At 44.6% G+C, this 20689-nt stretch overlaps 1 protein-coding gene across 4 annotated transcripts in view; it reads left to right on the forward strand.

The window, feature by feature from the left end:
* The window catches only part of kmt2a (lysine (K)-specific methyltransferase 2A), a 34739-nt gene extending 22053 nt beyond the window's left edge, over nucleotides 1-12686 (forward strand). For 3 of the 4 annotated variants that reach the window (XM_086261506.1, XM_086261507.1, XM_086261508.1), the window contains 18 exons: nucleotides 2148-2362; nucleotides 2480-2574; nucleotides 2662-2799; nucleotides 2887-3045; nucleotides 3180-3291; nucleotides 3386-3464; nucleotides 3609-3769; nucleotides 3861-4007; nucleotides 4107-6747; nucleotides 6836-9496; nucleotides 9919-9987; nucleotides 10069-10295; nucleotides 10445-10519; nucleotides 10621-10795; nucleotides 10975-11082; nucleotides 11173-11253; nucleotides 11384-11513; nucleotides 11596-12686. In XM_086261506.1, coding sequence (XP_086117632.1) covers nucleotides 2148-2362; nucleotides 2480-2574; nucleotides 2662-2799; nucleotides 2887-3045; nucleotides 3180-3291; nucleotides 3386-3464; nucleotides 3609-3769; nucleotides 3861-4007; nucleotides 4107-6747; nucleotides 6836-9496; nucleotides 9919-9987; nucleotides 10069-10295; nucleotides 10445-10519; nucleotides 10621-10795; nucleotides 10975-11082; nucleotides 11173-11253; nucleotides 11384-11513; nucleotides 11596-11871 — 7549 coding nt within the window. In that variant the 3' untranslated portion in view covers nucleotides 11872-12686. The remainder of the gene's footprint in view (nucleotides 1-2147; nucleotides 2363-2479; nucleotides 2575-2661; nucleotides 2800-2886; nucleotides 3046-3179; nucleotides 3292-3385; nucleotides 3465-3608; nucleotides 3770-3860; nucleotides 4008-4106; nucleotides 6748-6835; nucleotides 9497-9918; nucleotides 9988-10068; nucleotides 10296-10444; nucleotides 10520-10620; nucleotides 10796-10974; nucleotides 11083-11172; nucleotides 11254-11383; nucleotides 11514-11595) is intronic. The other variant, XM_086261509.1, reaches the window with a different exon arrangement.
* Nucleotides 12687-20689: the final 8003 nt, after the last annotated feature.

Below are 20689 nucleotides of genomic sequence, written 5' to 3' on the forward strand. Positions count from 1 at the left end.
CTTTGTGCTAAGAATTAATATTATTGTTATTGTACTGAAGAACTCATATTATTAATAGATAAGGGCAGGATTATTTTTTCCCCTTGTAATCATTTTTAATGGAATTTTGAAACACAGCACTTCCAAACATCCTACTTTTATTTTCCACACAGGAACAAAATTATTTCACAGAAACCAAAAATTATGAGGGTCAGAATTATTTGCTCCCACGATGCTAATAGTCAATAGTCAGTCACTTTGGCCTGATAGCAGCCTGCATACCAGTTAGTAACATTCACTTTGGTCTTCTGGAGGTCGTTCACCAAGAGGGATGGATGTTTTGGGTTATCGGTCGAAGACAGAGCAACAACCCAGACCCCGGTTTTTGGGGTTTTTTGGTGACTGCGTTGGGTTTTCTATCAAAATCTTCACATATCCTTCTTTCATCATGATTCCTTCACCTTGACGAGATTCTCCCAGTTCCAGATGCACTGAAACATCCCCACAGCATCATACTCCCACCACCGTGCTTCACTCCACCGTTTTCTTTGGGTTGTACGCCTCTCGCTTCTTTCTCCTAATATAATCATCGTCTTTGTGGCCAAAGTGCTCTAGTTTACTCTCATCCTACCAAAGGATTTCTTAATATACTTCAGTCTGGTGCAAAGGTGTCTCTTTATGCAGAATTTGAGGGGTTTTTTGGTCTGCAGTCGTTTTGTAGTCTGAAATCTTTTGCTTCCTACATCTGCCAGGCTGGATCTGTTCTGTTTGGCTCTCCTTGAATTTCTTGATGATACCTCTCACTCCTGTTCATGACACTTGGAAACACTGTGGTGACTTTATATATCTGTTTCCTGCTTTGTGAGCATCAACAGTTCTTTTTCTGAAGTCTAAACTGATTTCTTTAGTTTTTGACATGATGTTTTCTCAAGTTACAGCTCAAACCCTTGCTGATGTTTTTATATTGTGTGTTATTTGGAAGATGACCCTGAGTTTAAACTTGATTTTACAAGCTTTGAGCATTGCAAAGTTAAATCCCATCACTTTACAGCAGTGGTTTGTGGTTTGTGCTAATAATACTGAACCTGGTAATTATTTTTTTCCCTGAAATTATTCTAGTATTGTGTTTTTTCTGAAGAAAACTAGTACATTTGGAAATGCTGTGTTTAAAATCCCCTGCTTTTAATTTAAATACTTTGTCCTCATGTGTACAGAGAGAAGAACATTGACATTTTTTAGAGGGAATAGCTACAAGTTGACTTTTCCCCCCTAACTTTTCAGTCTTTAAATAGACAGTTGATGGAAATTTACTGCTCTGCATGTTGGAGTTTTTCTGACACATATCCATTCACCAACTTTCTCAGTCGCTCTGCTTTCTCAGACTATTTCTTCTGCTTTGCCTTCGGGCATTGTTTGAAGGGGAAACCGTAACAGTGTCATATTTCAATTGAAGACTCGCTGATAAATACTTGTGGTCTAATTGCGGTTTGCTTGTCAGTTTAGTTCATTGTGTTATTTATCAGTGCTCCAGTCAAGGAAACCAATGATTCTTCTGTATCCTGTGGCCATTGCTGGGTGGATTTGCTTTTAGAAGCCTCTGCTGGCTTATTAAGTGTGAGACTTTACATCACACCAATTACCCAGGCTTTCTTGACTTGGCAGAACTCCTCGAATGTGGTTATTTAACATGGGTGTCACTGCTCACTTGCTGCTCAGACTTTATTTATTTTTTTAGTATCTTAAAAAAACAGCTCCAGCATATCATCTGTACCATAGGGGTAGATATTACTTGTCACACAATATATTCCAATGGCAATGACCTATTCTAAATGTGGCAGTCAACTAATGAATCAGAAAGAACACATGAACGGGAATAAAAGGCTTTTTCTCACCGTTTGCTGATAACTTGTGTTGATTCAATGAAGCAGATGGTTTACATTTATTTATTGAAAAACCCGACATTATTTATCCACATCATCTGCTATATCTTTACTGGGTGGAGGTTAAACCCACGTAACAAATCGTGATCATATTTTGTCATCAGTTGCTTATGTGACATGGGGTCATTTGCAACAAAACAAAAATAAATGTGCTTTTTTCCCCCCCAATCAGTTTCATTGCTGATAGGTTGCCAGGTAATGGTGCCCGTCTCTGTTGTTGTTCCACAGCAGTGGGCTCCTCCCCAACGCTGTGCTGCCGCCGTCCCTAGACCACAACTACGCCCAGTGGCAGGAGAGACAGGAGCTTTCCCGTGCTGAGCACCCACACTTCATGAAGAAGATCATCCCTGCTCCCCAGCCCAAGACCCCCGGCGAACCTGATTCTCCGGCCTCCTCTCCTCCGCTACTTCCCTCTATACTCCCACCGCCCCTACTCTCGCCTGGTAAGGCGGACTACAAATATGTTACTAATGCCTGCGTGCGTGCTGTTTTGCACGCTGCTTTGTCGACTGGTTTTCATATAGATTCAAGCTGCGTTTGAATTCTTGCTTTCTCTCCAGATCGCGAGGACAGCCCAGAGCTCCCTCCTCCACCAGGCGTCACAGATAACAGGCAGTGCGTCCTGTGCCTGAAGTATGGAGACGAGAACACCAATGTGAGTGCCTTACCGGTAGCAGCAAAATTCAGGACGCAGACCGCAAGGTTGAGTCTTTCTTACTTTTCACTCTTTTCTTTGTTTTAGGAGGGAGGCAGGCTGCTGTACATCGGTCAGAATGAGTGGTCCCATGTGAATTGTGCTCTGTGGTCCGCAGAGGTCTTCGAGGATGATGACGGGTCTTTGAAAAATGTTCATATGGCTGTTCTCAGGGGAAAACAGCTGGTAAACCAGAACACTTAGTGCCTTATAATCTTCCACTCTTTTTCAGTGCACCTTTATTGGACGTTTACAATTTGTACTTTCTTTTAGCGGTGTGAGAAGTGTCAAAAGCCAGGAGCCACCGTTAGCTGCTGCCTTACCTCTTGCACCAGTAACTACCACTTCATGTGTGCCCGCCAGTGCCACTGCAGCTTCCTGGAAGATAAAAAAGTCTACTGTCCAAAGCACAGGGACCTCATCAAAGGAGAAGTAAGGAAATCTCATTATATATCACTAAAAGCACACTTAGGTGTTTTGCGTGGAAAAACCATGCGATGCCAGGGCTTTGACTTTAGATTCTCAGTTCTCTCTTTACCTTTTCTGTTTATGTACTTTTTCTTGAGGTGGTGTCTGGGTTTGAGGTGACCCGCAGGATCCTGGTGGACATGGAGGGCATTAATCTCAGGAGGAAGTGGCTGGCAGGACTGGAGCCTGAAAATGTCCACATGATGATTGGTAGGTTGATTGCTGGTACATTCTTTTGTGACATTTCCCTGACCTTTCGCAGTTCCTGCTCTGCTGACCGCTGATTTAAATATCATCATTTCAGGCTCGATGGCAATTGATTGTTTGGGAATACTAACTGAACTCTCAGACTGCAAACGCAAACTCTTTCCTGTGGGATACCAGTGAGTTTTGTTGTTGCTTTTAACCTTTATCTTAAAGTCTTTTTGCTGTTTTAAAAGCCAGTGTTATTTTGCTTTGTGCAGTTAAATTGCTGATTGGCGAAGGAAGCTGCCATCTTTGCTCAACTAAATAAATTGTCTTTGCAGGTGTTCGAGGGTGTACTGGAGTACTTTAGATGCACGAAAACGCTGCGTGTATACCTGCAAGATCCTAGTTTGTCACCCTCCAGTGGCAGATTCTGATCTAAAGAACATGATGGCTCCTGAGGAGAATCGCACAATAGCACACAGCCCACCTTCCTTAACAGGTAACATAGTTCAGAAATGTGTGTGTTACAGTGAGAACCATATTCAGAGCTATAATGTGCTAATGCATTTCTCTTTCTTTTTCACTTCTAGACTTTCCTGATCCATTTGAATCACCAAGGCGCTCTGACACACTTTCCCCTGCCAACACCCCCAAGCTCAGGGTTTACACCAGGAACCGACATCCCAGCTACCCCCCTTGTCAACGGTCAATAGGTCCTCGTCCCATGCCATCTCCAGGTACAAATGTGCAGCCTTTTTTTCACTTAAAACTTTGATTTCAAACTGATTATTTGGCTTAATTAGTCTGAATTTAACAGTTCTTTTATTTTATTTTAGGAGGTTCTTCACAGCCCCAAAGTCACGAGATTGTGACAGTGGGAGACTCCCTGGTGAATCCCGGTACGCGGAATATTGATTCACGTCGTCACAGCTCGCCTTCCCTCTCCCCTCCGCCCCAGCATCTTAACAGACAGAGAGGAATCACCGCCACATCTCACATTTTGTCACGACCCCTGACCTCACCCCCTCCACTCATTCCCTCCCCCGCCAGGGACCCCGAAAAGTCCAAACACTTCAGCAAAGACTCAGCAAGGAGCCCACTTCAAAAAGACGAAGAAAGAGGTCGACACTTCTCCTCGGACAGAAACAAACAGCAACCTTCCCGAGACCAAGCGACGAGAGAGGCAGACAAGGGGAGACTCCCGAGTCGAGAGCGTGACTCTAAGGATACTGACAAGAGTAGATCATCCAGAGAACCTGGGCAGAAAGACTCTGACCGGAACCAAATGTCAACCAAAGAGCCAGAAAAGAGGAGGCCGCTGAGTAAAGACTCTGGTCTGAAAGACTTTGACAGAGGCAGACCGATCAGTAGAGATCATTTAAGAGATTCCGAAAAGGGGAGACAAACAAACAGAGACACTGAGAAGGGAAAACAGGCGAGCAGAGAATCAAGCATTAGAGAAACTGACAAAAGTAAGTCATCCTCTAGAGATCCCAGCTATAAGGATATGGACAAAGGTAGGTCACTGAATAGAGATACAGGACTACGGGACTCTGAAAAGTATAGACCATATAGCAGGGAAACAGGAAAAGACTCAGGCCAAGGTAAAGACAGATCATCCAGCAGAGATGCTGACAAGGGCAGACCTCCGTCGAGAGATTCCAGTTATAGAAGCACAGAGAGAAACAAAGACTCTGGCTCAGGGAAGGACAGTAACGCAAACAGCCAGTCTAAACACTCTGGAGGAGAGAGTAAGAACCCAAGACTGGGACCTGCAGGCTCAGGCCAGTCTTCCCCTCCCGTTGGCACTGCTGTTCACACAAGCCAGCAGAGAAGTGGCAGCACCAAGCAGACAGACAAGCAAGGGAAACATGGAAGCAAAGATCAGGATGTTTCGGCAAGCCTCAGTTTGTTGCCTCGTCAGAGGTCCAGCCCAGCGTCCAACAATAACCAGAACAAGGACAAGCCCAGCTCAGGGAAGGAGAGTAGTAGCAGCACTGGAAATTTAATATCATCATCACTCCATAAGGACTCTGTTGTTGGAAAATCCGGCTCCCCGCAACCTCCATTTCAGAAGTCCAGTACACGGAAATCAAACGAGTACTCGTCAGGTTCAGGCACGGCAGCGACCGCAAAGCCTCTGTGGCCTTCGAGGATGTCAGCGGAGGATGATGCTGTTAAACGAGGCTCCGTGCACCTGGCCTCTCCAGCTGCAGCCTCAGCTGCCAAAGATAAACACCCCAAAGTTAAAACAGCAGGCAGCAGAGATGTGTCCAAAGACCGTGACAGAGAGAAGACCTTTCAAAACGTCAACATCAGCAACAAGATTCCCCTTCTCAACAATAATGCTAAAGCTGCCGGCAGCTCCAACACGCACGCTACCAACCCTACTTCTCACAACAGCAGCAAAAGCAAAGCTCCAATGCTAGGAAACAGCACCAAAGGCCATGGGAAGGCTCAGGGAGAGAAGCACGATACCCAGGGTGGGGACAGGTCATCCTCAAAGAACAGAGACAGTTACTCCTGTCCAGAGAGGAAGAACAGTTCCAGCCTGGACAGCTTGCACCAGACTATGAAGACCTCTTCACAGTCTCACAGCAAGCAAGCAACTAACCAGCTTTCATTGTCCTCCAGAGAGAAAAAGCGATCAATTAAACCCCCAGCTACAGCTCCACTAAAGACTGATATTAAGAGTGACCCTAATGGGACCACCACCGTTACTAGTATTTCTTCGTCCTCCTGCCCCACAACCACTGCCCCCATAGTCTCTCCTGCTGGCCAGGGGGGTCATCGCTCCGCATGTACTGTTCTCTTCTCCTCTGCCAGCAGCAGTGACAGCTCTGAATCTGACACCCAGACTCACACAGAGGAAGAGGAACTGCATAAAGAGCGCCCACGCGGAGAGCTCAGAGACCACCACGGTCTCCACGTGCAAGGCACTGAGGATGAGGGCGTTGGCCCCGAAGATGACCATGACAGGGGTATGGAGGATAAACATCACGAAGATGACAGTGACGGATCAGGGTCGGCCAAGCGGCGTTACCCTCGACGCAGCGCACGCGCACGCTCCAACATGTTTTTCGGTCTCACGCCTTTCTATGGGGTTCGCTCGTATGGTGAGGAAGACCTTCCTTTTTATGGCAGCGGTGACGGAGCCGGGACTGTGGTTAAGAGGAGGACGGGTGGCCGCAAGAAGTCAGCTGAGGGGCAGGTCGATGGAGCGGACGATATGAGCACCACATCTTCATCTGGAGACAGTGGAGAGGATGAAGACAGTGGAATGAAACATAGGGGTAAGGATCCTTATTACTACAACTTCACTCGAACAATAATTAATCCTGGTGAGGGCCTGCCATCTATAGAAGGATTAGACCAGTGTCTGGGAAGAGGATCCCAGCTTCAGCGTTTTCTAAAGGACGAGGAGCAGCAGCAACGAAGGGCTCAGCAAAAAGCTGAAGAGGACATGCTGAGCGCTTTGTAAGTAGACACATATTTTATGAAGTGAATTATCTGAAATATCTCCTTGACTCTGATAATCTGATGTGTGCTTTGCTGTGCCTAACAGGACCTTGGGCAAGCAGCGTATCGGCCAGCTTGATGGCGTCGATGATGGGTCGGAGAGTGATACCAGCATCTGCACCACCAGCACCACAACCACTACAGCCACGTCCTCTTCCACCACACATAAAAGCACTCCCAAGAGGAGAGGCAGAGAGAGACACACTGAGAAGGCCGACTCCCACGAGTCAAGCAAAGAGGCCGACAGCAGTGGCGGAGCAGTTAGTGGAAACACCCGAGAAGGCAGAAAAAATCAGAAGGAAAATTGTCTTCCACTCGGAGGTGGGGTCAAGTCCCAGCCGCAGAGTCAGGGTCAGGATCCTCTCGAGGCCCAGCTGTCCCTCAGCACAGACCTGCTTAAATCCGACTCTGACAACAACAACAGTGATGACTGTGGGAACATTTTGCCATCAGATATTATGGAGTTTGTCCTGAACACCCCCTCTATGTCATTGCCAGCTCTGGGTCAGCAGTCTGAGCCATCTTCTTCTGAGCTGCTGCTGGATGAGAGCTATGTTGGAGTGGATGTCAACAGACGTAAAGACATTCTGTTTGATGACTTCTCCGAGCCGCTGCCCAGTGCGGAAAGCGGAGGGGTCGTAGAGAGTAGTGTCAATAGCTCAATATCTGTGGAGGAGCCGTATCTTCCTTTGGAGCTGCCGTCTGACCTCTCTGTCCTGACCACACGCAGCCCGACTGTCAGCACCAGTCAGAACCACAGCGCTGGGAGTCTCATCTCAAATACCTCAGACCGCACCATGCTGGGCTTGAACTCGGACACAGAGACCATCAGCGGGGAAAAGAGTGGGGACAAAAAGAGAGCGGGGCCAGGCGTGTCACCATCAGAGAATCAGCATGATGGTACGTCGTTGGCAAACAGGGATACGCAGGTCTCAGAAGGTCATATGACTCCTGAGCAGTTTATTCCTAGCCCTGCTATTGGCCAGGTAGTTGAGGCACCAGCTAACCAGGATATTCCGAGGAGTTCTGGTACTCCCGGCTTGCCAAGTTCACCCTCGCTGCCTCTTCAGGGTCAGAAATACCTCCCGACTTCAGCGGCAGCAGCTGCAGGCAGCGCCACTCCAGCACCAGGCCCAGGACCTTCCCAGGCTCAAGTGTCCAGCCCAGCAGTCATCAAACCAGGTCCTGATAAGCTTATTTTAGTCAATCAACAATTCCAGCCTTTCTATGTCCTCCAGACTGTCCCTAATGGTGTCACCCAAAAGATTAGTGCAACAGGAGTGATGGATTCTAGCTCGCCTGCAGTGCTAAGCTCCATGACACTTACCACGGGGTTAAATACTGGCTTGTCTTCAACCCAATCAATATTTCCTGCTGGGGGCAAAGTTCTGGGTACCATGCCTCACCCCTCTCAGATTCACACCTTCACAGGACCCACACAGACAGGCTTTCAGACAGGAATCCCTAGCACCACCTCAGGACTTCTCATTGGTTTGCCGTCTCAGTCCCACGACCAGTCCCAGATTCTGGTCTCGGAGGCCGGTCGACCACACGAGTTAGGTCCCAGTGTTGCCATAGTGTCGAGTCCGTCCTCTCTCACCTCTTCCCCGACTGTACTTGCCTCTGCTCATGGCAAGAAGAGGCCCATTTCTCGTCTTCTGCCAAGAAAAAGCAAAAAGTCAGGGCGCTCCCGTAACCAGCCCACTCTGGCCCCGTCTGAAGTAGGCCCTCCCAATATGACCCTCATCAACCTGTCTTCCCCTCAGATTACTGCAAGCATCCCCGGTCAACCTGGTGGCCTAGTTGAGTTAAGCACTCTCTCCACTTCTCAACGCAAGATGCCCAATATAATCAAGAGACCAAAATCCGGCGGGGTGATGTACTTAGATCCCACTACTCTCCTTCAGCAGAGGCTTTCTGGTACTGCCCAGCCTGGTATCCTGAGCCACGATTCCTCTGCTCATCTCCTACCTTGCTCAGTCTCTGGCTTGAACCCCAGCCAGTCAGTGTTAAATGTTGTGTCTGTTCCCCCTAGTGGCGCAGCTGGACTTCTTGCCCCAGGATCAGTATCACTCTCCACCCCTGTTCTCAGCTCAACTGAGATCACAGGGCAGATTAGCAACCTCCTTTTTAAAGCAAGTCCACACGCCCTGGGCCTGTCAGATCAGTCTGTGGTCCTTCAGTCAGCAGGAGGAGCTCCTCTGATGTCACAGCTAAGCTCCCCTGTTCAGACATCAATAGCTAGCAGCATCTGCGTCCTGCCCTCCCAACAGACTATCAGCATGGCTGTCAACCAGCAAGGAGAGACAGACGCCAGCAGTGTTCACTTACAACATCAGTCTCAACCCATTAACAGACCCCAGCTTGTGGACTCATGTGGAAACAGCACTGTTACTTTAGCTCCTGCTCCATCCACCCCTCTAAGTCCCACCAAGGGACGTGTTGTTGGAGTGTTCACGCAAACACGGACATCCATGCACTCCCAGAGCAGTAGAACAACTCCTATTTCCAAGTTATCAGAGCATATGCCACCTACCTCCACAGTAGTGTCAGCAGCAGCTGCAGTTTCAGGAGCAGAGAAAGGCAAACAGAAAGGGAAGAGGAGCAGGCAGAGTCTAGATGTAAGCAGCGGGAAGAAGCTTAAGGCCTCTCTGCCTGAGGAACATTTCAGCAACCCTGCAGGACAGCACCCATCCTCTAACCCAAGGTGAGACACTAACAGACCTGTGACTTGTAGCCAAGAAATCGTTTTTATGTTACTTTCACGTACCGTAATAATGGGAAGAAATTTCAATTTTGACTGTGTTCAGAATATTTGAAAAAATGTCTAAGTTTGGGATTCATTTCTTCGTGGAACGAATGGTTAAAGTATGTTGTGTTCTTCAGATGTCTCGCCTAAATGAATGTGGGCTTTGTGTGTTTGTTTTTTTGCACAGAATAGTTTTCAGTGTGTCTTCAGACACAGAAGTTAAATATGTCAACTGGACTGAACTTCTTTATTGATGATGGTTGCTCTATTTATCATAGCTATACTGTTTGACTTAACCACGTAACAGCTGTTCAAGCAACCCACTTTTGTTCAGTAAAATGCAAAAACACTCCAACCTTTCCCATCCTCTCCCCAACCAGCTCCAAAGAGCCGATCTCCTCTGAGCCAGTGGACACAGGAAAGCCACCGGAAAAGACGACCAACAAGAGGTATGAAGCATCAGTATTAATCACCTGTTTTCAAAATCGTCATACGGTATAGCTTTAATGTTTGGTTCGCATCTTTTCTAGTGTACTTGGTAAAAAGAAGACATCCGAAGGACACGTTTTACCAGGGAAAGTGGTGGGAAAAGACAAACCTCATGCAACTGGAGGAGCAGGCTCTCTTCCTGTGACCTCACCGCCCGACCAGGATGGCAACAGCAGGGATAACGGTTTAGACAGTAAACCCAAAAAGGGTATCATCTTTGAAATCTGCAGTGAGGACGGGTTCCACATCCGCTGTGAGAGTATTGAAGGTAAAAGAAAACAACTGATTGTAGCGCCTGCTTTGGCAAAACGAATTCAAATTTAAATTGCTTTTGTGATAAAAAATAAAAATGTTTTAATCAAGTCTGCAAAAACGAAACCACACACTGGGCATAAAATACCGACTGTTCCCCTACAGAGGCCTGGAAATCCCTCACTGATAAAGTGCAGGAAGCTCGCTCCAGTGCACGACTCAAAAAGCTCTCCTTTGAAGGTGAGGTGTAATTTTAAAAGTGTAGAAATAATAACTAGAGGTACTTTACATATATACTTGAATAAAGCCTCATGATGAAGGTGTTTCTCCGCTCCTTCCAGGTGTGAATGGACTGAGGATGCTCGGGGTCGTCCACGAGGCTGTAGTCTTCCTGTTGGAGCAGCTGTACGGCACCAGGCACTGTCGAAGCTATCGCTTCCGCTTCCACAAACCGGAGGAAACGGACGAACCTCCCATCAACCCCCACGGCTCGGCTCGTGCAGAAGTCCACCACAGGTCAGTATGGTACACACACACACCTTCTGACCATGAAATTGTAGAGCACGTGTCAGGAAACCAGAAGTCAATCGGAGCAGAAATGGCACTTTATATAATGCACACTGTTAATAAACCGTACAGATAACTGTTTCCAGGGATGCTGCTTTGCTTATTGAGATTCTTGTTTGTTCCACCAGGAGGTCAGTATTCGACATGTTCAATTTCTTGGCCTCAAAACATCGCCAACCTCCTGAGTATAGGCCGCAGGAAGACGATGATGATGAAGTGCAGCTCAGGACTGCCAGGTGAATAAAAACTCATTTTTTGTAAAAATGATTATGCTTTATTTAAAGAAAGAAATGTAATATTACATTCATAATTTTTTCCCTTCGCAGACGTGCCTCCATGGAGCTTCCACTTGCTGTGAGATTCAAACAGCTCAAGGCCACCTCGAAGGAGACTGTGGGAGTCTACAGGTTAGATCAGTGGTGTTAAATCTGTGTCATCATTTTTATTATTATCAGCTGTTTTTCAGTGCTCAGATAAATAACAGATAGCTGCCTGTTTAATTTTGAGAGCAGTCCACTGTTATGATCCTCCCGTCAGGTCTCCTATCCATGGCCGCGGCCTCTTCTGCAAGAAAACCATCGAAGCAGGAGAAATGGTCATCGAATACTCGGGGAACGTCATTCGGTCTGTGCTCACTGACAAACGGGAGAAATACTACGATGGGAAGGTGAGGACTTGAACGATTTCCGATGATTTCGTCATTTGCTTAACTCGATTATTTATACAAACTGTCCTCTCTCTCCTCAAAGGGCATTGGCTGCTACATGTTTCGCATCGATGACTACGAGGTGGTGGACGCCACGGTGCACGGCAACGCTGCCCGCTTCATCAACCACTCCTGCGAGCCCAACTGCTACTCCCGGGTGATCACCGTGGACGGCCAGAAGCACATCGTCATCTTCGCCTCGCGCCGCATCTACTGCGGGGAAGAGCTCACCTATGACTACAAGTTCCCCATCGAAGACGCCAGCAACAAGCTGCCGTGCAACTGCGGCGCAAAGAAGTGTCGCAAGTTCCTCAACTGATGCCCATACCTGAAGGACCTTAACGAGGACTGTTGAGCAAAAGCACCACAATGACCCGCAGCACGCGGGTTTGTGGCGATTTCATGCGTCTGGTCTATGATGGACCACAGCTGCGAGCAGGCCAGGAGCTCCGTCGGCGCCCTCCGCTGATGGTTTTGAGCACAGCAGGCTCAGCAGCTGTCGGTTGCACTGTATATGCAGGAAGGGCCATTTTTTGGGAGGACGCGCCATTTGTAGAAATACCAACATATTGTGCCTCCTTATGTCTCGCTTTCATTTGGCACTCAGAGGTGAGTCAGAAAGTCATGTCAGAAAGTTCCCCCTTCATAATTTATTTATATTTTTGTTTTTATGCATTGGCCCATCCTCCTTAATTTTCTAAATGTCTTGGTCTACTTGTGCTCAGATGTGAACACAGAAGGAAAAAAAAATATCAAAGAACTTGGTTCAATTTTACACCAAAGTGCAATTTGTTGAAGGGACTTTTACTAAAGGTAAAAATTAGAAAATTGTTAGAAATTCTTTTATTTTTCATGTTGATCTAAGTGTCAACTGTTATTGATGCACATCTCCCCGTCTGAATGTGCCTCGATGCCTTCAGAATTGTTGTGATTTTACTGGAACCTTCCCCTAATCTGACTTTTTGTTTTCCCAAAGAAGAAGAAGGAAAAAAAAGTGTGTAGGTGTGTACATTTAACACTGTAAATAGGAGCTGCTCGTGTATGGCAGCCTGATCAGAGCCGTACAGGTTGAAACACTAGGGGGAGCAGTCGCCACAGGAAGGAAGAGTGGAAATAACAAAGAAGGGAGAAAAAGATTTGTTTTTGTCAGTTTGTGTAAAGGATGATATCTGAGGTTGATACCATCTTAAAATTGACTTTCAGTCTGACAGCTTGGTAGCTACATGAAAGTGAGATGAAGCCTCTGGCCTGAGAGAGCGAGGCAGCTAGAGATTCTGGTGGACTGACAGCCGAGGGACCAGAGAAACCTACTGATGTGCTTGAGTAGACGTATTTATAATTGATTTTTCTTTATTTTTGTGGGATTGGGGCCTGTTTTCCAGACGCAGAGACGTCTGCAAGTTTGTGCATGCTGTTGTTGTTATCAAACTCGTTCGGGTAATCGTATAAGCTTGGACTTTTGAGTCACTTTCCAAATTACAGCAGCAAAGAGAACCAAACTTTTGCGCCCTTGAATTGAATTTTTCACTCGGCTTGTTTTCTTCTTGGCCTGTTGTGATAAACATACTGATAGAAAAGAGGAAAAAAATTATTTCTTTTTTATTTGTATTAAGTCTTCTAAAGTCTTGTCTCTTTGTCTTTTTATTATGGACAGGGAAATATCATGCTTGCTTTTAAAAAAAAAAAATGTAAATAATGTATATTTTTCTACAAAAAAAACCTTAAAAGCACTCACTAGTGAATAGCACTTAATGATGGTATTTATATTTTTAAAAAATTGTATTTATTTTATTGCCATTTTTGTAGAAAATAGGGGTTTACAAACACTAATACTTGGTCTCTATGTTTTGTATCCCGCTGCCTTCCAGAGTTTTTTTTTTTTTTTTTTTAATAATTGTTTTTGTTTTCTTTTTAAAATTCGTACCCTGAATGTTTTCTTTGATTCCAAAGACTGATGCTGGTCTATCTATGGCTTGGTCCCCATTTAAGTTCAGTCCACCAGTAGCTCTTTTATCTATCCTGGGCCGTTTGGTCAGAGCTGACATTTTTTTATTATTTTGTTGTTGTTGTTGTTGTTGTTATTATTATTATTATTATTATTATTATTATTATTATTTTAATTGTTCCAGTCCTAGCTGACAGTATGGCAGTCATGTGAACTACTATTATGCACTTGAGAGAGAGAGTTTAGATTGTTGATCCATAGCCGACTTCTCCTCTCTCCAGCCTTATTGTCTCCACACCACATCAAACCGAGGATAGAGCCCTTATGGAGGCGATTCTATCAAAGTGGTTCGGTCACTAATGAGCCAAGGGTCGATAGGCTTGCAGCCGATTGGCAATATATGAAATATTTACATGTAAAAACCCCACAAAGATTCCCGTCAGTTTAAGGCGTTATGTCCTTGCAAAGACTTTGGCTATAATGAAGAGGTGCCTTTATTTTAATGCTACTTATAGCACTCATCATATCCGACTATAGCCATTGTATACATTAAAAGAAGCATGGTGTTGTGGTGACTGCTCTTCAATGCTCACCAGCAGTCTGAGATCGTTCTTATACCTTCATCCAGTCTCCTCGTGGTTCACCTCAGTTCGTAAATGCCTCTTCTCTCTTAAAAGCCTTCACGTCCTAAACAGAGTATTTAAACAGAGAGTGACTGGTTCCACTGAGCAACTGAAGCCGATTGCTCCGTTTGTCCCTTTTAAGGAATTCGTCATCGTGACTTCATTGCCGCCTTTTAAGGTTGTTAGCGGCTCGCCCCTCAACCACCCTCTCATTTGGTTTTGTAAAAGTGAAGCTAAAATAGGTTGCACTTTAGCTGTGACACGGGCACTGAACAGGCGTAGGAAAAGCTCCCAATACTGAAACCAGAAGCACAGACCGTCTCTGAGTTTGTGCAACAGGCCCTGATATTTCAAATTTATGGATTGGTGTTGATGACTCCGACAGTGGTGTTTGAGGCTCTAGCAAAGTGCACTTGACTCTGTTTTTATTTACATTTTTTATTGTTTTACTTCAACAAAGTGAAGGCAGGGACCACACCAGCAGCCCTCTCCTTCCTGACGGTGTGGCGTGTACAAACCTCGGCTGCGCCTTTCCCACCGAGAGCCCTGACGCCTCCGCCGGCGGGCCAGCCGGGCGTACACAGTCCTACACTGACAACCGGGCTTGCTGGGTTCTGCTGCTAAAGGTCAACGATGAATGTATATTCTTCCTCCACATCACCCAACGTGGGTGGATGTTGATGCTTTGTCAGCTATATTCGTTTAGGGGTTTTTTTTGTTGCTTTTTTTTGTTTGTTTGGTTTTTGTTTGGTTTTTTTTTTTTTTGTTAAGTTGTCGTGTCAGCAACCCCTGGTAGATGTGGAAGACATGTCGATACGACCTCAAAGCCAGGGAGCAGTTTCATTTCAGCACTGGGATTAACACTGAGGCGTAAAACAGCGGGCAGTGTTTTCTGTCTGTAGGACAACAGGTTAGCTCAAACAGTTCACGCTAGCGTCGGCCGGCGCCAAGGGCTCTGTCTACGACTCTCTCTTCACGAGAGCCACTTCTGCTTTTTTCAGGGTCAGAGTGTGTTTATTGACGACAAGTCATTTATTTCACCGTTTTTAAAACGGCATAGATACAAATAAGGAAGCTGTCTGCTGTTTCTTTGGTCTTCATTTTACCACGCCACACCAGTGGCACTTCTACGTCATTATCTGTAATTATAGTATAAATACTTAACAATATTATACGGAAACATGCATAGTAATTTCTTGTACTTTAGTATCTATACAATATATGGAATGGACAGACAAACTTAGTTACAGTAGCAAAAACAGCAGATTTATAATGGTTAATAGCAATGTTTCAATGTACTCTATAATGGTTTTGTGTTACAGTACTATCCGCTGAATCTAACGTGCATCACTCTTTTGTATATTGATATCCAGTACCAGTTTTGCTGTGCCTGTGAGCGCTCCTCCTCCGCAGCAGCAGCAGCAGGGAGCGTTGCAGTTCTTTTTGTTTTATTTCTGGAAAGGAACTTTTTTGGGGGAGGGGGGGGGGTCGTTTCTTGTTTGTTTGTTTGTTTTTTGTTGTTTTTTTTTTAATGTGATGAGAAATGTAACTGTATTAATGTGGTTGTGAACTTCTTGAGGTCATCCATTTTTTCTGGTTGTTGTAGTGAATGTTTTTTCTTTTTTAATTTTCTTTTATTATTTTTTTAATTTAGTTTTTTTAATGTTTTAACAGGGACTTTTTAGACTGCTTACTTGATGCGGTAAAAATTAGGAGATGGGTTTGTGGAGGCTTACCAGGATTTTAAAGATACCACCAAAATGGCGTTTTTCTTTTAATTTAATTTTTTTTTTGTTTGTTTTTGTTTGTTTGGTTTTTTTTGATCAGGTTTTTTTTTCACGTTGGAAACCTCTCTCGTCTCCCTGACCACCTCTTTATCTCTCTCTCCTATGAAGCTTTTGGTTGTACTTATCATGTACTGTTTTTTGTAGAAAGTCATAATGCTGATGTTGAAAACATTTAATTTATTTATTTCGTGCAACATCCACCCTGAATTGTTCTTTTACAAATCAAGGTTTTGGAGAGGTCAGACAAGTACTTAAACCTGTATTTGTAATTTTTCTGATTGTTTCACATGTATAGACGTTATCAGCCTAGGGTGGGTTGCGGTGTCGCAGTAGGACGTGGAAAAGAGGGATCACGAACGGGCTAGTTTGTTTCGCCTTGATTATCTGCCGTTGTCTTATCATTTTCTTCCCGCTCTCTGTAATAACGGTATTCACAGCAGTCATATTTTCTCCCATAAAACAGGCGATCTTTCTTTGTACACATCAACGAAATGAAGGAAAACCACCACCGTGAAAATAAACCACAAACTACTTGGTTGAATGTATAATTTGGAAACAAAGTTGTACATAAGTGTAAAAAGAAAAGTTTCTAATCATGTTTATTTTCTATGCACTTTTTTATTTAAGTGATAGTTTAAATAATAAACATGTCTCCTTTACTCCTCTGTCTCTCGCCTCATTTACTCAAATGTGATTTGTAAAGGATTGCACACTCTGGCTTTTATATACACTTTTCAGATCTCAATGGGGGGAAAAATCAGGTCTTTGCGGTGATATGGACTGGGTAATGTGTTAGGAACAAAAAGGATGCCACATTGTTTGATGGAAATGAAAATGATCTGTCCACAGAGGGCTGAAATCAAACACCCCGATAATCAAAGTGATTTTGTTCATTCTGCTGAGATTTAATTGCAGCAACTCAAAATGCTAATCGGTATTTTGTATGAACCCAGTGTGCTTTTATGCATGCCTGACAACATCAGGGCATGCTCCTAATGAGACGACATCACTGAGGTCCTGGAATTCTGAGACTGAAACAATGTCCCAAAGGTGTTGTGATGGATTAAGTCACTCAATGGTATCAATTCCTTGATTTTCCATGGATTGACTGCATACTCTCGCCACATGGTGGTGGGCATAGTTGTGCACCAGGGAGTGGGTCCTGTACAAAGTCGGACAATGTGTCCAAAGATTTCATCCTGATATCTAATGGCAGTCAGGATGCTATTGCCTGTAGAAGTCTGTGTGTCGTTGCATTGATATGCCTACCCGGACCTTCATGTTCAGCACCACCAAACTGATAGTGCTGAACAATGGTACAGACAACTTAATATTCTCCACAGCTTCTTCAGACCCTTGCTGTCCCATGAGCACAGATTGAACCTGCTCTCATCTGTGTAAAGCACAGGGTGCTAATGATTGGCTTGCTAATTCTGGTATTCAATGGCAAATGGCAGCCAGGCAGTGCCTGTGTGAGCACAGGCTGCACTAGAGGCTCTCAGGTCACATGAAGTCCAATTCTGATTGTTCGGTCAGATGTTCACACCAGTGGCTTGTTGAAGGCACTCTGGCAGTGCTCATCTGGTTCCTCCTGCAGAGGAGCAGATACTGGTCCAACTGATGGGTTGAAGGCCTTCTATGGCCCTGTCCATCTCCCCTAGAGTAACTCTCTGTTTCCTGTCATCTCCACCATGCTTCTGAGACTGTGCTGGGAGACACAGCCTATTGGCAAAGGCACATATTGATATGCCATCCTTGAGGACTACCTGTGCAACTTCTACAGGGTCCAGGTATCCCTTCATGCTACTACTAGTTACAGTGACTCTAGCCAAATACAAAAGTTGTAAAAGGACAATCATGAAAAATGTCAGTGGCCTCCAGCTGGAAAATCATTCCTGTTTTGGGGGTTGTCTCATTGCTGCCCCTCTAGTGCACCTGTTGTTAATTCCATTGACACCAAAGCAGCTGAAACTGATTAATAACCTCCACGGCTATTTAACTGACCAAATCAATATTCCAGAAATTTAACTGACTTGATGTAATAGTCTGATTAAATAGTGTTCGTTTCAGTTTGTTTGAGGAGTGTCAATACAAAAGTGCTGAATGACTAATACTACTTTATTCTCCTACAGTGAACATCAAGCTTGAATAATTTTGTACCTTCTGTGAGGTACCTAATTTTTCAGAGCAGACCTTTTAAAAAGTCCACCCACAGATCAGTAATCCCAAAGTGATTCAGTTTACTCCAATGTAACTTTGAGAATCTGCTTTGAACCACAGCAAATGCTTCATTGGTATAACTGCTGTTTACTAAAAAGGGTAACAAGCATCTATTTTGACCTCAAACTCAGAGTGAATTTGTGATCTTCCACTTTGAGCTCATCAGTGTATTCATTTTATAAGGATGAACCAGGTTGTTAATTTGGGCATTCCCAAAGGGTTTCTTAGCCCTCTAATGCAGGAGTGTCAAGCATACAGGGGCCAGAATTCCAGGGCAAAGTCTCCCAAGGCTCATAAAATCTGAAGTAAATGGATTGATTCTTATTTTGAGCTATTCTACTCTATCTTAGCACTCTATACAACGCGCCCCATTCACCAAGTCATACAAGCACTTTTTTCTAACATACACATTCATGCTCTGATAAATGGATCGGAGAGCAACTTCAGGTATGTATCTTGGCCATTACTATAGAAATTTCAGGGTGTTTTGTTTTTTCTTTTAGCTTTATATTAATAAAAAATCTTTTGTTTTAGAATTACAAGGCAGTCTGGGCAACGAGCTGCTGAAACTTTTCTTCAATTGAAACACCTTTTCTTACAATTTAAGCCCAAAGAGTCACACAAGAGTTTGACATCTCTGCTCAAGATGGTTTATTTTGAGTGTGTCCCTTTGAACCTCATATTGAGAGTTCCAGTGAACATTTGGACTTTGTCTCATCATCTGCTTAATTTGTCCTGAAACAACAAGGAAGCCATGAAACAGGTCAATAGTCCAGGGGTGCCCCCGGCCTCTCGGCCTGGGGCTCGGTCACTCAGGCACGGCTGGCTGCCGGCGGAGCTCACGGGCGCGTCACTGCAACTCCCCCTGGCTTCTGCTCCGCGGCTGCTGAGTGACCCCTCATCTGGGGCTCTCCTCAGCTCTTTCTGGGACAGTGGCGCGGCTGCTGTTGGTCTTCCTTGGTCTCTTGTGTTCTGGGGGCCTCTGGATGTCTGGAGTCTTGATCTCCTCCATACCTGCTTCATGCCCTGGAGGACGGGGCTGTGGCCCCCCCCACACCCTCTATCAGATCATTACATGAAGGAACCTTTTAAAAACAAGCATGTCCATGCTCACAGGTGTACACACGGGTGCTCACACACACAAACTACACCCTTTTTGGCTCCTACCTCAAAGCACACTGTGCACTGTCGATATTACGTGCTGCACAATAATGTTTAATATTTAGTATTTACTGTTATATTCCCATAGATCATCGTGATGTTGTTTATTGTATTGTTCTCCTTTTCTTCTGCTTGTTTTCTTTTTTCTTTCTCAACAGGTGATCCAGGTGATTGATATATGTATTTTTTTTTTTGTCTGCTTATTTAGTTGGTTTTTGTTTTTTTGCCCTTTATCCCCCGTCCCTCTTCTCCGCTGTTTTTCCCCCCTCTTCCTTTCTCCCTTTTCTTTTCCTCATTCAAGTCTGTCAAATACTTATGGACATTATAGGTGTTACTTTAGTCCACTGTCTCATTCAGCTATGGGCATTAGAGCTAGAAAAAAAACAGAAGAAGAAGAAGAAGAAAAGCTGCAATGACATCATTAAAATTAGAGGCTGCGCTCATGTTTCGATAATTGTCCAATTGTTTGTTTGTTTTTGCTTAATTTATCTGTCATTTTAAACAGTGTGACTGTGACACATTTAACCCCAAACTAAAACTGTCCAACACCTTCACACTCTTACTGAAACTTCACCAGGACTCACTGAAAGCTACATTTGTCAGGTGGTCCAAATTAGGAGCAAATCCTCCGAGCAGCAGTTTATGGATTCTTACAGGAAATCGCTGTAGCAGACCCAGAATGTGCTGAATCTGGCGCTGCTAATTAAATACATGTCCCAACTTCAGTTGCAGCTCCGCAGGAGCCACTTAAACTCCTCTTCCTCCACCCCTCCTCACCATCTTCCCATAAAGACCCATGTGTTTTTGTTCTCGTGCTTGTTACAGCAAAATGCTTTGGAGGGTGTGCTTTCTCTGTGCTAACATAAGAGGTAACCACCATGATAATAAACAATAAAATATTGATACGTTAATAATAAATAAACAGAATTACACGAATCCCATTTTTACTTGTTTTCATTCGTCCTTTTCTTTGTTACTGCTGTGTTGATTTGCACTAGTTTTTGTGGGAAATGTGTTACGGCTTAAAGAAAGTACACTTTCCAAAGCGGAACGGTGTTATAGTGGTTAACGCTGTGACCTCACAGCAGGTTTGAACCCTGGCCTTTCTGAGTGGAGTCCTCCCTGAGCCTGCCAACTGTGAGGTTCCTCCCACAGTCCACAGATGAACATGTTGGTTTAATTGGTGATTCTAAATTGGCTGTGGATGAGGGTTAAATGAGGGGCTTGAAGTATATAGGGTAAAGTATGAATGTATGCCTAAATGTGACTTATATAAGGCACTTTGAGTGGTCAATATAATGAACAGATGACCAATAACACATGACATATTACATGGCGTCATTGTTTATTTAGCAAAAATGCAGAAGCAGAAATACTGAGTACACCCTGTGATTCAATAGC

Source organism: Aulonocara sp. 'chitande type north' Nkhata Bay, linkage group LG14 (assembly GCF_057382095.1).
Source record: "Aulonocara sp. 'chitande type north' Nkhata Bay isolate Kocher_YH1m ecotype deep benthic linkage group LG14, A_spYH_male_GT1.1, whole genome shotgun sequence".
In the NCBI taxonomy this organism is placed as follows: domain Eukaryota; kingdom Metazoa; phylum Chordata; class Actinopteri; order Cichliformes; family Cichlidae; genus Aulonocara; species Aulonocara sp. 'chitande type north' Nkhata Bay.